The sequence below is a fragment of the Pristiophorus japonicus genome, chromosome 8 (assembly GCF_044704955.1).
Source record: "Pristiophorus japonicus isolate sPriJap1 chromosome 8, sPriJap1.hap1, whole genome shotgun sequence".
Taxonomy (NCBI): domain Eukaryota; kingdom Metazoa; phylum Chordata; class Chondrichthyes; family Pristiophoridae; genus Pristiophorus; species Pristiophorus japonicus.
The window spans coordinates 199,671,313-199,687,777 of record NC_091984.1 but is presented as its reverse complement, the minus strand read 5'-3'; the positions used below and the strand labels follow the sequence as shown (position 1 = coordinate 199,687,777).

The 16,465-nt window shown below is 40.8% G+C and overlaps 1 protein-coding gene across 3 annotated transcripts in view; it reads left to right on the top strand.

Annotated features, from left to right (window-relative positions):
* Positions 1-16,465, top strand: part of ascc2 (activating signal cointegrator 1 complex subunit 2) — a 63,179-nt gene that overhangs the window by 28,395 nt on the left and 18,319 nt on the right. For all 3 annotated transcript variants that reach the window (XM_070887769.1, XM_070887768.1, XM_070887767.1), the window contains exons 10-14: positions 15-122; positions 7,559-7,627; positions 10,273-10,347; positions 11,809-11,998; positions 13,619-13,824. In XM_070887769.1, the coding sequence (XP_070743870.1) occupies positions 15-122; positions 7,559-7,627; positions 10,273-10,347; positions 11,809-11,998; positions 13,619-13,824 (648 nt within the window). The remainder of the gene's footprint in view (positions 1-14; positions 123-7,558; positions 7,628-10,272; positions 10,348-11,808; positions 11,999-13,618; positions 13,825-16,465) is intronic.

Here is a 16,465-nt window from a genome sequence, read left to right as displayed (position 1 = left end):
ATCTTTTTCTTCAGTTTACAGAGTGACTTATGGAGAAGGCTCTCGCACTCGAGGAAAAAAATGATTGAAACGTTTCATCTCATCATTAACCACACGTGCCTTCAGCCTATACTAGAAAATGGGTAAGGAAGCTGCAAATCTAAATTTATTTATATTTGTGGAAAACTGTGTTGGCTCATATACTGTAGGTAATGGCCCAGAAATCCCAGCCTACCCGAGTCCGTACGGAGTGTGTATGGACCCGGGAAGGTATCGCAAAAGCCGGTTTTCAGCGCACAATGCGCAAGCACTGAAAACCGGCTTTTCTGACCTATCAAGTTTCTGGCTTGACAGACCGCCGCATCTCGGGAGCGAGGACATTTGCATGGGCAAGATTGTGGGATTTACCTATATCTTGCCCAGAAAATGTCCTGAAAACTCTTGCGCCTGATAAAATAAAATAAAATTTTTAAAACACATTTTATTGTTTTAAAAACCCTCCCCACTACGGTAAGTTTATTTTAAACCATAATTAAAAAAAACTTTTTCCCGATAAAGACATAAATAACTTTAATTTAAATTAATGTGGTGTATTTTTTCTATTTTTTTATTCATGTTTTGGGTGTTGGGGAGGGGGGGGGGTGGTGGTTCTCAATCATAATAATTGGAACTCCAACTTATGGAGTTCCCATTATTATGAATGAGAAAATACTTTACCTGGATTGGCTGCCCAGAACCTTGTGACTGCAGCTCCAGCTCTGCGGATATGCGCTCCGACGTACAGTGAGTGGCGGCCTCAGCACCAGGATTGCTCGTGGGTGCAGCAGGTTCTGGTAAGTGCGCATCTTTTTTCCCTTTTTTAGCCGATCGCCCGCAGGAAGCAGCCAACCGAGATTTCTAGGCCATTATGAGCGCTTTCCAAATTGAAAGTAGACTTTAGATAATGTGCATTTTTCCTGAAGCTGTGGCTGTGTGTAGAGCTATATTTACCAAATGCTAGTAGCTCTCTTCTACCTCTTCTGTGAGTGTTAGCAGGCTATTCAGTAAGAACATCACAGCCGAGTCCAATTCTGTTTTCACCTGATTTCCACACACACATTTTTTTTGTTACTTCCAATTAGCTTCTGTGCCCGGAGGGTATCTATCACTTCAGTTGTCCTGGCAGAGTTAGCCAGCTCGGCACAGACTGAGATTTGCTGTACAGAGCAGTTACTCACTGGGCTATCTGGCAATCTGTCGTCCGTCATGGTTAGAAATCTCGTCAGTTATGGTTAGAATGGATCCCCAACAAGCCCACAAGGGCATCCCTAAAGTCTGATGAAAACACTGTACAAAGTTGGCATCTGACACCAGGCTGTAGATTGGAGGTTGGAAGCTGCTATACTGATAAAAGCCTCAATGGGAGGAAGTGGGCTCCACAATGTGCTGCCCAGCTAATGGTAGGGTGGCAACTGTGGGTGATGTGCTCACCAAATTCCTAAAAGCTGCTGTTGGTAAGAGTGGAATGGAGCAGCAGTGGTCTTTGAGAATAGTATTAGGAATTAATGACTGGCCTTGGAGCCTCCCTTCTAAAGCAAATAAATATATTCTGTTGTGAGATAACTATACATGCATTCCAAAGCCCTGGTGTGGTTTCTATCAAGAAAAGGAATTCTGATGAACCTGAAAACTACCAATAAACCTTTAATGAGATCAATGGCTCTTGGGGTGGTATTCTAGGTATACCTATCAAAAACACCAAGCAATCAGAAAAGAAAAAAATTCAGTTTTACTATTGAGTAATGTGTAAATCAGTTGGTAACTTCATATGAGATTGCCATTCATCATAATTCTAAGGAAACAACTAGCATTGTTTTAGTTTATCTACATAAAGCTTTTGACTATACTGCCTTCGGTAAGAAACTATGAGAGTTCATAGCCAATTCTTGCAGCTTATATGGGATATGTACTCCAACATCTATAAGGATAATAGACTCACTGAACCAATCTCTTTTGAAAGAGGAGTGAGGCAGAACTGCCCACTGTCACCTATCCTATACAATGTTTTCATTAATTTGTGAGATGGAATCATAAGCGATGAGCCTCAGATGGTTGTGGTGCTCCATTTCACATGATATTGTTGGCAGACTCGCCTGTGGTTCAACTATACTTTACTCGTGATCTTCAACAATGGGATATAGTGGTGGGTGCCAAAAAAGGAGTTATTTATAGCTTTCCTTGGCAAGAGGGGATTGAGATTGTATTGACTGGAAATACTAGGGGCATCTGTCCCAAATTCAGATTTGTATTGGGACCTGGTGGCCGTCAACATCAGCCTGAACACAGTTCTCTGGGACTATGATGGAGAGAGTCAAAAGGAGCTTTTTCATCTTCCTTCAATGATGGCAAAGTACCAGTGCAGGTTAATCTTGTGATATATAAAACGTGTGTCCAAACAGTTCTCTTTCATAGTTCAGAACTCCTAGACATCCAATGGAAGAGCTTTCTCTTAAGTAACTGCCTGACTTTTTGAGATAAAATAGCCTATTGGGTATTCTAATTTTCTGGCTCGAATATAGTTGAACAATTATACGTTGTTTTCAAAATGCAGCTAAGGGAATAAAATAAGCCATTATAGAAACATAGAAACATAGAAAATAGGTGCAGGAGTAGGCCATTCGGCCCCTCGAGCCTGGACCGCCAGTCAATAAGATCATGGCTGATCATTCCCTCAGTACCCCTTTCCTGCTTTCTCTCCATACCCCTTGATCCCCTTAGCCATAAGGGCCATATCTAACTCCTTCTTGAATATATCCAATGAACTGGCATCAACAACTCTCTGCGGCAGGGAATTCCATAGGTTAACAACTCTCTGAGTGAAGAAGTTTCTCCTCATCTCAGTCCTAAATGGCCTACCCCTTATCCTAAGACTTTGTCCCCTGATTCTGGACTTCCCTAACATCGGGAATATTCTTCCCACATCTAACCTGTCCAGTCCCATCAGAATCTTATACGTTTCTATGAGATCCCCTCTCATCCTTCTAAACTCCAGTGAATAAAGGCCCAGTTGATCCAGTCTCTCCTCATATAACAGTCCAGCCATCCCTGGAATCAGTCTGATGAACCTTCGCTGCACTCGCTCAATAGCAAGAACGTCCTTCCTCAGATTAGGAGACCAAAACTGTACACAATATTCCAGGTGAGGCCTCACTAAGGCCCTGTACAACTGCAGTAAGACCTCCCTGCTCCTATACTCAAATCCCCTAGCCAAGAAGGCCAATATACCATTTGCCGCCTTCACTGCCTGCTGTACCTGCATGCCCACTTTCAGTGACTGATGAACCATGACGCCAAGGTCTCGTTGCACCTCCCCTTTTCCTAATCTGTCGCCATCCAGATAATATTCTGCCTTTGTGTTTTTGCCCCCAAAATGGATAACCTCACATTTATCCACATTATACTGCATTTGCCATGCATTTGCTCACTCACCTAACCTGTCCAAGTCACCCTGCAGCCTCTTAGCGTCCTCCTCACAGCTCACACCACCACCCAGTTTAGTGTCATCCGCAAACTTGGAGATATTACACTCAATTCCTTCATCTGAATCGTTAATGTATATTGTAAAGAGCTGGGGTCCCAGCACTGAGCCCTGCAGCACTCCACTAGTCACTGCCTGCCATTCTGAAAAGGACCCGTTTATCCTGACTCTCTGCTTCCTGTCTGCCAACTAGTTCTCTATCCACGTCAGTACATTACCCCCAATACTACGCGCTTTGATTTTGCACACCAATCTCTTGAGCGGGACCTTGTCAATGAATGCCTAAAGTTTCTTAGTACAGCTGGACACACATTCAGCCAAGCCTATTGCGTAAATATATTGGCATTGTCTAAATATATCTGCTATCAGCAGTTAAATTTTTAATTCTGAGTTCCTGGAGCATTCATGAAAATAAACAGACAATGTAAACCTTGACTCCATGGAGTGGGTAGTTTTGCTTTGCTTCGCTTTAACAATACATGGTGTGGAACCCCTGGTGATGTCAAACTTATTTTACAAAGTGCTCCAAGGGATCCCAAGGCACTTTATAAACCTACCTCGTCTCAGTGTACTTTAGACAAAAAGCTTTTATCTTCCTTTCAGGGAGCAAACTCAAGCAACTTTGGATACCAGTCAACAATTGATCCATTTCACTTTCTTATGAACCTATCTTAACCTCATTCCTCGCTAGATTTTGACTGACCATCCCCTTCTAAACCTGAATGATCTGCCCTTAGCAAAGGCCTTTGATTCATCTCTCTACACACACATACACATACACACACACCCACAAATAGAGTGCCCATTCTCTCTATTTTTAACCCCAATATAATCATGAAACCCCTGCTGACGAAATTGATGCTATGGTCATGTAATGGAAGGACATCTGCCTGGTTGCTGCTGAACTTCAGCAAGCAACAATTCCTCTTTCTGGACCACAACCCCATTACCAAACGCCAGATCATAATTTCCCAGACTGTCGTCGATCGTATTTGTTCCCCCTTCCCACAACACACGAACAGGACTGTCCTAATACACACTGATCTCTCTTTGGGCACCTACATTATTCCAGCCTTCAATGCAAGCATCAGGAATAGTATTAGCATCTTTGTTTTTGGCACACTGAAACGCTATGGTCTGAACACTGACTTTAGCAACTTCGGACTTTAAAAGACTTTGCATTTATATAGCGCCTTTCACGATCTCAGGACATTCCAAAGCGCTTTATAGCCAAAGTGTTTTTGAAGTGTAATCACTGTTGGAATGTAGGAAATGCCCACAACAGATTGTACAAAAGACCATAAGAAATAGAAACAGGAGTAGGCTTTTCGGCCCCTCGAGCTTGCTCCGCCATTCAATAAGATCATGGCTGATCTGATCATGGACTCAGCTCCACTTCCCTACCTGCTCCCCATAACCCCATAATCCCCTTATCGTTTAAAAAACTGTCTATTTCTGTCTTAAATTTATTCAATGTCCCAGCTTCCACAGCTCTTTGAGGCAGCGAATTCCACAGATTTACAACCCTCTGAGAGATGAGGATTGTGTGCATAAGTCTCTGGAATGGGACTTGAACCCACAACCTTCTGACAGACAAGAGTGCTACCTACTGAGCCAGGCCTAACATGCTATAATTCCTACTAATTACCTATAATTTCTTCATTTCCTCTGCAGTTAACTGTGTTGGTAATGTGGGTAGGTCTCTCAGCTTCAGGGAAACAGAATTAACATTTCAAATGTAGACCCGTTGTTAGAATGTGTGTAACCAGGCATGCAAGGAGCTCTCTCCTAAACAGGACAGTTAAAGTTCCTGCCAGTAAGGAGCCAAGTATTGTAAATGAGAGTTCTGCCTGGCTGGAGCCTGAATTGCAGCTATTGGACTCGGACCATTTAAATGCACCCATGAACCATATCCAAAATATGCATATTCAAATTGTGTCAGCTGTGGCTCAGCACTCCCGCCTCAGTCAGAAGGTTGTGGGTTCAAGTCCCACTCCCTTGCAGTGCTGAGGGAGCGCTACGTTGTTGGAGGTGCCATCTTTCGGATGAAACGTTAAACCGAGGTCCCATCTGTGCTCTCATGTGGACGTAAAAGATCCCATGGCACTATTTTGAAGAGGAGCAGAGGATTATCCCCGGTGCTAAGGCCAATATTTCGTCATCATCATAGGCAGTCCCTCGGAATCGACTCTAAAAATGAGTTCTTAGGTGGCTGTGCAGTCCAATATGAGAGCCACAGTCCCTGTCACAGGTGGGACAGATAGTCGTTGAGGGAAAGGGTGGGTGGGACAGGTTTGTCGCACGCTCTTTCCGCTGCCTGCGCTTGATTTCTGCATGCTCTCGACGATGAGACTCGAGGTGCTTAGCGCCCTCCTGGATGTACTTCCTTCACTCCTGGTCTTTGGCCAGGGACTGCCAGGTGTCAGTGGGGATGTTGCACTTTATCAGGAAGGCTTTGAGGGTGTCCTTGTAACGTTTCCTCTGCCCACCTTTGGCTCGTTTGCCATGAAGGAGTTCTAAGTAGAGCGCTTGCTTTGGGAGTCTCATGTCTGGCATGCGAACAATGTGGCCTACTCCAGCGGAGCTGATCAAGTGTGGTCAGTGCTTCAATGCTGGGGCTGTTGGCCTGGTCGAGGACGCTAATGTTGGTGCGTCTATCCTCCCAGGGGATTTGTAGGATCTTGCGGAGACATCATTGGTGTTTTTTCTCCAGCAACTTGAGGTGTCTACTGTACATGGTCCATGTCTCTGAGCCATACAGGAGGGCGAGTATTACTACAGCCCTGTAGACCATGAGCTTGGTGGCAGATTTGAGGGCCTGGTCTTCAAACACACTTTTCCTCAGGCAACCGAAGGCATCTCGTTGTCAATGTCTGCTGTTGTTAAGAGGCTCCCGAGGTATGGGAAATGGTTCACGTTGTCCAGGGCTGCGCCGTGGATCTTGATGACTGGGGGGCAGTGCTAAGCGGCGTGGACAGGTTGGTGGAGGACCTTTGTCTTACGGATGTTTAGCGTAAGGCCCATGCTTTCGTACGCCTCAATAAATACGTTGAGTATGACTTATAGTTCAGCCTCTGTATGTGCGCAGACGCAGGGGTGACCCTCATACTGTAGATCCCATGGCACTATTTCGAAGAGGAGCAGGGGCGTTATTCCCGGCGTTGAGGCCAATATTTATCCCTCAATCAACATAACAAAAACAGATTATCTGGTCATTATCACGTTGCTGCTTGTGGGAGCTTGCTTGTGCGCAAATTGGCTGCCGCGTTTCCCACATTACAACAGTGACTACATTCCATAGTACTTCATTGGCTGTAAAGTGCTTTAAGATGCCCGGTGGTCATGAAAGGTGCTATATAAATCCAAGTCTTTCTTTTCATAAAAGCATTTTCAGTAAATTGCTGTTTGAAACTATGTGGTGTGGCGTAGCATGTGTTATGGTTGCATTTATGATCTGCAATAGGACATAGGAACAGGAATAGGCTATTTAGCCCCTCAAGCCTGTTCTGCCATTTGGTGAGATTGTGGCTGAACTGTGACTGAACTCCATATGACTGCCTTTGCCCCATATCCCTTAATACAAAAAGCTATCTGTCTCAGATTTAAAATTAACAATTGACCTGGTATCAATTGCCTTTTGCAGAGGAGAGTTCCAAACTTCTACTACCCTTTGTATGTAGAAGTGTTTCCTAACGTAACTCCTGAAAGGCCTGGATCGAATTTTTAGGCTTAGTCCTCTAGTCCTACACTCCCCAACCAGCGGAAATAGTTTCCCTATCTACCCTATCAGTTCCCCTTAATATCTTGAAAACTTTGATCAAATCACCCTTTAACCTTTTGAATAACCCTAACCCTGGTTTGTGTAATCTAATTGTAATTTAACCCTTGGAGAGAGTTGTTGAAATGTGTATTGTATTTGAAAATTGCACATAAAACAATTCTGTTGAGTAAGAAAATTCAGTTTTAGGTAATTGATTTAAAGAAATAACTGTTATGAAGCACTCTTAATAGTTTTTCTCTGGTAATAAGACCTTTTGACAGTTTTATTTTTGTGTTATGTAGATCTGACCATATTCTGACTTTTATAGAAGATTTCCTACAGATCTTTACAGCTCTACTACACCAAAAGAGGTAAGAGGGCAGTCAAGCTCTGGAAAATTTACAGAGAATATATCCTCAAGTTTTTATACGCTGCTTCTCCTAATATATACCCTGTATTTAGAGCAACAACCACTAATTATATTAATGTAGTGCCTTTTAATATAGTAAAATGTCCCAAGGCGTTTTACAGGAGCATTATCTCACAAAAATTGACATGGTAAAGAGGAGATATTAGAGCAGGTTACTTAAAAGCTTGTTCAAAGAGGTAGGTTTTAAAGTGTGTCTTAAAGGAGAATAGACAGGCTGGGAGGTTTAGGGAGGGAATTCCAGAACTTGGTGCCTAGACAGCTGACAGCACAGCCACCAATGGCGGGGCGAAGAGAGTGGGGTTGCACAAGAGGTCAGAGTTGGAGGAATGCAGAGTTCTTGGTGGGTTGTAAGGCTGGAGAAGGTCACAGAGATGGGAAGGAGCGAGGACATGGAGAGAATTGAACCCGAAGATGAGAATTTTAAAATCAGTTGGTAGACTGGGAGCCAATGAAGATCAGAGAGCACCGGGGTAATGGATGAACGGGACTTATTGCGGGTTAGAATATGGACAACAGAGCTCAACTTTATGGGAGATGAAAGATGGAACCAGCCAGGAGAGCATTGGAATAGTCGATTCTGAAGGTAACAAAAGCATGGATGAGAGTTTCGTCAGCAGATAGAGAGAATATGTGGTCGGAAGCTCAGTTTAGAAGTTCAAATGCAAAGTTAAACAATTGGTGGGGTTGTTGACAAAAAAAGAAGCACTGCAGAAGCTGGATGTCTGAAATAAAAAAGGAAAATTCTAGAAATGCTCAGCAGGCAAAGGCATCATCTGAGAAGTGAGGAAGATGTCACAAATAACTGGCTCATAAGAGGAATGGAGCCTGGGGAAATAGGCAGGGAGAAAAAATGGCAATTGGGTCTGTCATTAGGTGGGAAACTGATGAATGAATGATAGAAGTGATAATGGTGCAAGACAAAGGGAGACAATAATGAGAGAAATTCAAGAAACAGAAGCTGTATTCAAGACCTAAAGAATGTGTGAATGGACACCAGAATGGCAGTACTAGAGAAAATGGGAGCTAATTCTGAAGTTGTTAAAGTCAATGTTAAAGTGGCACTGGCATAGTGTAGGAGGCCAAGGACAGGGAGGTCTGTATAGGATTGCTCCAAGGTCTGGATAATTTGTATTTTAGGATTATTGACACATTGCCTTATGAGGAAGCCATGACTTGACTTTCATGCTAACAACTACTTATCAATGTACAAGAAAAACACAAAACTGCATTACTGCAGTACAACACAAAATAAAATCTGAATATTAGTCTCAATCTGAATGTGCTCTTAAAATCTCCTTCTGCAATATTAATACATGCAGTTATTTGCTTGCAAATAGCATAAGATAATTTCAGCACTTGTCAGCATTTCGGAAATTCATTTTTTGTTTATTTATCCAGACCTTGGAGCAATCTCATACAGAGGACATAATACTCTAACTACAATTTAATCCTTGATAAATCTTCAGTCTTGTCACAAACATTCAATTTTTTTTTGTGAATGCCCTGGTGGGTCAAATACAGGAGTACATGAGTACATTTATGGTTGACATCACAATATTAGCCACTGCAAGCATAAAAACTGATTGTAAACCCCTTGTAATTTTAAAATAGTTTATTATTATTATAAGCATTGAACTAAAAATGTATTAGTGGCAGTGCTCCCAAAGTCTGTATTGGAATTGTAATAAACAAGGAATTTGGCATCTTAAGGATTTACATTGTGGATTTACATCCTCTCCAAAGAAATTCTCACGGTGACTTGGACTGTTTTCTATCATAACTTGTATTTGAGCATTTTTTCTTTTTATACAGTGGGTCTAATTTTTCATGGTGATCCTTTTAAAGTTTATAAGAAGAAACAGCCGTTTGAAAAAAATACAACCTACATTGGTGAACCCCTTAGCTGTAGTGTCAGATTCCCAAATGGAAGGCTGTGAGTTTAAGTACTGGCTTCAGGTGGTGATGGTTGTTGTGCTTACCAGTTAACTTTGGCTGAGTTACTCTATTGCTCATCATATCTCCTACATTTCACAATGTACAGCAGTGGCTGAGTGTCTGATTTGGTGGATGAGAGCAGGGAAGATGTTGCAGGACTAGATTTATTCTGTAGACATGTACCTTCTGTTGATTAATGACTGAGCAGCAGTGATTGCTGTAATGAAGAAGTGTGTGCCTGATCCTTTTGTTCACTGGGTTGAATCAGGGCTGCAGATGCAGGAGGCAGCAATAGAAATCCACAGGCAAAAAAAATCTTTGCCGTTCTAGGACCCATAATGTACACCTGCATGCCATGGATGAGGTCCAGTTTACTTTAATTGGGAAGGACACATTGATTAAAACATTTTTTTTCACCACCCAAAAAAAGCAAGTATATTTGCAGAAATGTTCTCTGAAGTCATAATCTTTGCTTACTACTGATAATATAAGCCTGTTCCAAAATGCAATTTTAGGTACAATTGTAACTAATTATTCAGGTCAGATATTTATTTTTAAAATTGTAAATGCTATGGTTGTACCCATGAAATTTATGTCCTCAAGGAGAGTTCACTTGTATTGTTACATAGAATTTCATTACTCTTTACACAGATTTCTGACAGACTATGATGAACAGTTTCCAGTGGCTGATGATATTAGCCTTCTACAACAGGCATTTCCTGCACTGTATCCTTTCATCGATAGATTGGAAGAGTTTGTGACAGCTAAAATTGGAATTTCAGGTCTAACTTCAGACTGGAGGGAGAGAAAAAAGTTATTCTATCATTTTGGTATTAAATAATGTGGCAAGATAATGTATTCCTTTATAGTCCTGTAAAATATCAGTTAGACAACTTAATCTGCATCTGTAACTTGACAAATAATCTCCGTGGCGTTTTAATGACTTTTGAAGAATAATTGGAGGAAGCATACTTTTCCACTACTGATATTTACAATGGAAATTATTTGGCAGTAAGTGATGAACAGCCGATGGAAAATATTGCAAGTTTATTGTGCAGTTTGATGGAGAATTGCTATTTTCACTGCTTTATAAGGTATATTACCATTTTAAGAAAAAGCTATTGATGATGAAGAAGAAGAAGAACAACAACAACAACTTGTATTTATATAGCGCCTTTAACATAGTGGCATCGAGCCACATAAGGAGAAATTAGGGTAGGTGACCAAAAGCTTGAGTCAAAGAAGTAGGTTTTAAGAAGCGTCTTGAAGGAGGAAAGAGAGGCGGAATGGTTTAGGCCGGAAATTCCAGAGCTTATGGCCTAGACAACAGAAGGCTACATACATATTCAAAACAAGCACACTTGGTCACAACATAATGCGATGCACAGAAGTCGTTGATATTCAGCCAGTATTTTCAGGTCACATACACAAACCAATGTTTTAAAGAATGAGAAACATAATGGAAGACTGAGAGCAATATTGGAGCCACGCTAAACAGCTGCCTTAAAGCTGGATAAAGTTTACCCTAAATAAAACTTCACCTACTTCTGCACCTGTATTTTGTAGGGATCTATGCATTTTTTTCTATTTCCTGAACTCCCGTACAGGTAGTGCAGTCTCCAGAGCCCTACCATGCATTTCTGTTCTCGTGCCTGCCCACTGGTCTGATGTTGACTGGCTGAAAAATGCTCCAGTTCAAATGATATAGGAGAAAATGCTAATCTCCATTTTTTTTGTGGCTTTTGTTAGCACTATATGTAATGGAGGTGGGTGGCAAAATGATATCACTATTATAATGAACAAGTGGCACTCTCAACACACAAAGAATAATTTATTATTGGAAGGGCATTATGAGTATGGAATAGATTATTTGTAACACTCTTTTAAGCCACTAATGTTGAAGCAGCATAGGAGGATGTTTTAACACAGGGCAATATATTAATCCTGTAAAGCAACTGAAATGAATTTATAGATTACAGTGGAGTTAATATGGGTGACTGGCAACAAATTGGAAAAAAAATCTGTGTGTGCAGTTTTAAAAGTCAATATTATAAAGAGTAGATTAATTATTTTTGTGTACGTTCTAATCATGTGAATGTCATTTTTTATCTCCATTTCAGTCGAGTTGAATGTAAGCTGTATGTCGGTGTACATTTTGATTTGTATTAATCTTAACTTAAACCACAGCGATGAAACTAGGACATCTTACATCATCAAAGCTGTTGACAGTGCCTGGGAAGCTAGTGGCAGGAACAAGCCTGCCTTCGCCATGGCAAATGCTCACATTTCACCTGCCTCTCTTACCAGTCAAGTTTCAGCTGCAAATGGTGAAATAGAACAAGACCTTAAACAGCTAGAATATGAAAATGCTGATTATGTAAGTACCAAGTAAAGTTGGTTTATTAGCTTCACCTAATGACTCTGTGAGTTTAGCCAGTGAGAAGCTGAGCTAAAAGCAAAATACTGTGGATGCTAGAAATCTGAAATAAAAACAGAAAATACTGGAAATACTCAACAAGTCAGCCAGCATCTGTGGAGAGATTGAATTGAGGAAGGAATCATGAATAACAGAAAGGGAATAATCTGCCAAGTAAAGTTAATAATTTGTCATAAAAATTTGAACCCCAACTTCAGAATTATTTTTAGTTTTGTTGTCTGTCTCCTTCTCAATTTATTTAATTTCAGAAGAGCACTTCTTTGGACATCTTTCCTTTTTAACTCCATTTCTTGATAACAAAAGTATAAAGTTAGGAACATTTCTAAAGTATGAGCTTGCAATAATACAACATTTAGAATCGCTGATCCTGCCCCCAGGCTTTTTATGAAATTTACTATTGCTTCTTCTCATCACACTTCCTGCTTCAACTGAGAATCTGGATCACAGCGTCCCATAGTCAGCCAACATGTGTTGTAAACTGAGGCAGGACTGAACCTGCCAGGTTTGTTTCCCAGATAAGTCTTTTTTCCCTCCACTCTTTTTACACTCCTCACCCTCCCACCCCTATCTCCACAGATGTTGCCTGATATGCTGAGTATTTCCAGCATTTTCTGTTTCTGTATTCGAGCAGCTGAGCTATACAGAATGGAAAGAAAGTAGGTTCAACCCAGTCTGTGATCTTAGCTGGCAGTAGGGGTATAATTGGCATCAGTGACCCTGGGTTAGGGAGTGAAAAATTGGCAAGAGTCCCCGATTGCTGTCTAGTGACTGTTGCAGAAAGTGTGCACGTGGACATTTGGTGAAGATAGGATTGGAGGTTTCTTGCCACCGGTTGAATAGACTGCTCTTGCTGTCAAGGCTCACACAATCTGGGAAGATTCCACGCATGCTGGAACCCCTCTGGTACCTGAAACTTGGTTCCAAAGTCCAACCAAGTAGTAATTTTCTTCAGAAGAAGAAAGTTCAGAAATGTTCCAAAGTCTGCACTTTAGTTATCAAGAAACTGTGTTAAAGGGAAAGGTGTCCAAAGTGGTCGTGTTCTTCTGAAATTAAATGAATTGAGAAGAGGGCTGAGATCAAAATTAAGAATAATTCGGACAGTGAAGTTCAAATTGTTATTTGGCAAATTACAAGCTTTATTTCCTTTCTCTGTTGTTATTTCTTTATTCAATTTATGTATGAATGGCTGCTGCTGTTGTAATTGCACATGCCTGCCACTGATGGTACTACAGTGCTTCCATTGACAGGAGAGTGTAATTACATGTGACAAGTTTACACAGCTAGTTCCCATTATAAATGTGGGTATAGGAATGTATAATGGGAAAAATTGACAAAAAGTGCATGCAGACTTAAGATTTTTAACATTAAATTATTTTTTTAATATAAAAAAGGTATCTTGTGAGATCCAGTTTTTAATTTTAGTTCGAAGAAAGTCTTGTGAAATTAAATTTAGTCTGGAGTAATACATGTGTCAGAGTAGACGTGATTAAAATATGAAAAAAGTAACTTTTAGCCATTTACTGAAATTGTGCAAGTAATTATTCCTGTTTTTGTAAATAGTGTGCAGGTGCAACGGCAGCCAAGATAATGGGAATAGAGCTGGAATCTTTAATTTCTCAGGTGAAGGACATTTTACCACATCTTGGGGAAGGCTTCATTCTTGAATGTCTTGAAGAATATAATTATGAAACAGAAAAAGTAATTAATAATATCCTGGAAGATAAAATACCACCTTCCCTTCACAAACTAGACAGAACACTTCAGAGGTAAGAAATTAAACTGAACATATTTAAATTTAAGATTTGTATGCAAAATACTGCAGTTTGTTTCCACTAAATGCAGTTTTGTGTATACTTGAGGATACATGGCCTTGAATCTTCTGTGATACTAAGGATCAGTAAATAAAAGATTTAGTTTTTCTTTGTGATGGACAAGCACTTTGTAGTTTCAATCCCAATGAATATTCAGCTTAATGGTGATGGTGTACCACTCTGAGAATGCAACTTTTTGGGAGAAAAACGAATGTTGCTACTAAGTCCTTTATTTTTTTTTAATAGCTTTAAAAGTTCGAACCCAGAAACCTAGATGTACTTAGTAAAAGTGTAAGAAATAACAAGTAATGTTAATTCTGCCTAATTTTCTTGTGTAAATTAGGTGTTAAGGCACTATATAAATGCAAGTCTTTTAACATGTGCATGTATTTTTGAGGCTTGCCCTTCACCTTGGCTTCTTAATTTTTAAAAAAGATTAGGTTCATTAGAAAATAGACTTATCCATAGAACTTAAAGGTCAAGTCCTTGTGAAAGTTGTGAAAACATAGAATGAATTAAGCTAATTCACTTGATTCATTTTCTCCCAGTTATCAGCATTAAGTCAATTTCTAACTGCTGTCCTATAAGAAATGTCTATCTTCAGACAGTATTGTATCTATTTTTAGCCTACGTGTAATAATTTTGAATAATACATGTTAGATTCTAATACATTTATATAATAAATTTTAGATTTTATGGCAAAATTTGTTTCACGTAGTAAAGTCTTTCCTTTAGACACTGGCCACATTTGGTGGCTTCCCATTGATCATGACTTTGCATTGATTTAAGTTCGAAGATCCAAAATGTGGAAGGTCGAAGTTCAGATTTTCCCACAATTCTTATCTTCTCTCAGTAGAATTATCAGGCAGGAAATGTGCTTGACTTGTTGGCCATAATTCATTTCCCAGCAGGAACCAGAACCTTTGGTAATGTTCACACCATATTCTGGGTACATTAGGCAAAGTGTCCAGTTGTCTTTGTTGCAGTTAAGATTCTCGAGCTGTAGCTAGTATCTGGATTCTGTTTTGGGAACCTGGGGGTCTGTCAAATTCAAAGCAACAAACAACAACTTGTGTTTATATCGCGCCTTTAATGTAGTGAAACGTCCCAAGGCACTTCACAGGAATATTATGCGATAAAAATTTGACATCGAGCCACATAAGTAGAAATTAGCGCAGGTGATCAAAAGCTTGGTCAAAGAGGTATGTTTTAAGGAACGTCTTGAAGGAGGAAAGAGAGGCGGAGAGGTTTAGGCAGGGAGTTCCAGAACTTGGGGCCTAGGCAACAGAAGGCATGGCCACCAGTGGTTGAGCGATTATAATCAGGGCTGCTCAGGAGGGCAGAATTAGAGGAGCGCAGACATCTCTTGGGCCGGGGGGGGGGGGGCTGGAGGAGATTAGAGATAGGGAGGGGCGAGGCCATGGAGGGATTTGAAAATAAGAATGAGAATTTTGAAATCGATGTTGCTTAACCGAAGCCAATGTAGGTCAGCGAGCACAGGGTGATGGGTGAGCGGGACTTGGTGCGAGTTAGGACACGAGCAGCCGAGATTTGGATCACCTCTAGTTTATGTAGGGTAGAATGTTGGAGGCCAGCCAGGAGTGCATTGGAATGGTCAAGTCTAGTGGTAACAAAGGCATGGATGAGGGCTTCAGCAGCGGATGAGCTGAGGCAAGGGCGGAGACGGGCGATGTTACGGAGGTGGAAATAGGTGGTCTTCGTTATGCTGTGGATATGAGGTCGAAAGCTCATTTCGGGGTCAAATATGACACCAAGGTTGCAAACAGTCTGGTTCAGCTTCAGACAGGAGTTGGGGAGAGGGATGGAGTCGGTGGCTAGGGAACGGAGTTTGTGGTGGGGACCGAAAACAATGGCTCGGTCTTCTCAATATTCAATTGGAGAAAATTTCTGCTCATTCAGTCTGACAATTTAGAAACCGTAGAGGGATCGAGAGAAGAGGTAGTGAGGTAGAGCTGGGTGTCATGAGCATACATGTGGAAACTGACGCTGTGTTTCTGGATGATGTCACCAAGGGGCAACATGTAGATGAGAAATAGGAGAAATAGAAATGGCAAAGCTTACGTTGTTTTGTGTTTGACTATTTTACGTTCTATGAGTGGATACAGCTTATGTAGTTCATCAGAGTGTGAACCTGTGCTGCATGTGTCCAGCTTAACAATGTCTAAATACCACCACGGACAGCTAATTATCCGTAGGGTTTTTTTATCATTATATTAACAGTCTTGCATACAGTGTGCAATTTCTGTAATTGTTACATTTACTTCCCATTAGACTTCAGCTGTCACACTTTGTTGATTGCAGCAATGTAAAATAGCAGAAAATCACAATGGAAGAGTTAGGGAATATATACACGTCAAAAGCGAGGACTCGATGTATTTGCTGAAGGCAGTGTGCACAATTTCCCAGAATGCTTCAGCGGTATTTCCCTTCCCCCACTCTTCAACATTCAGTATCCGTTAATATTATTTCAAGAAAAGCTACAAATTTTCATAAACATTATTCGGGTAAATTTAAATTGAGTGTTTTTCAAATGGGCAGTGTATGCATCTGTGTGAGAAATAGTTAATAGACCCTG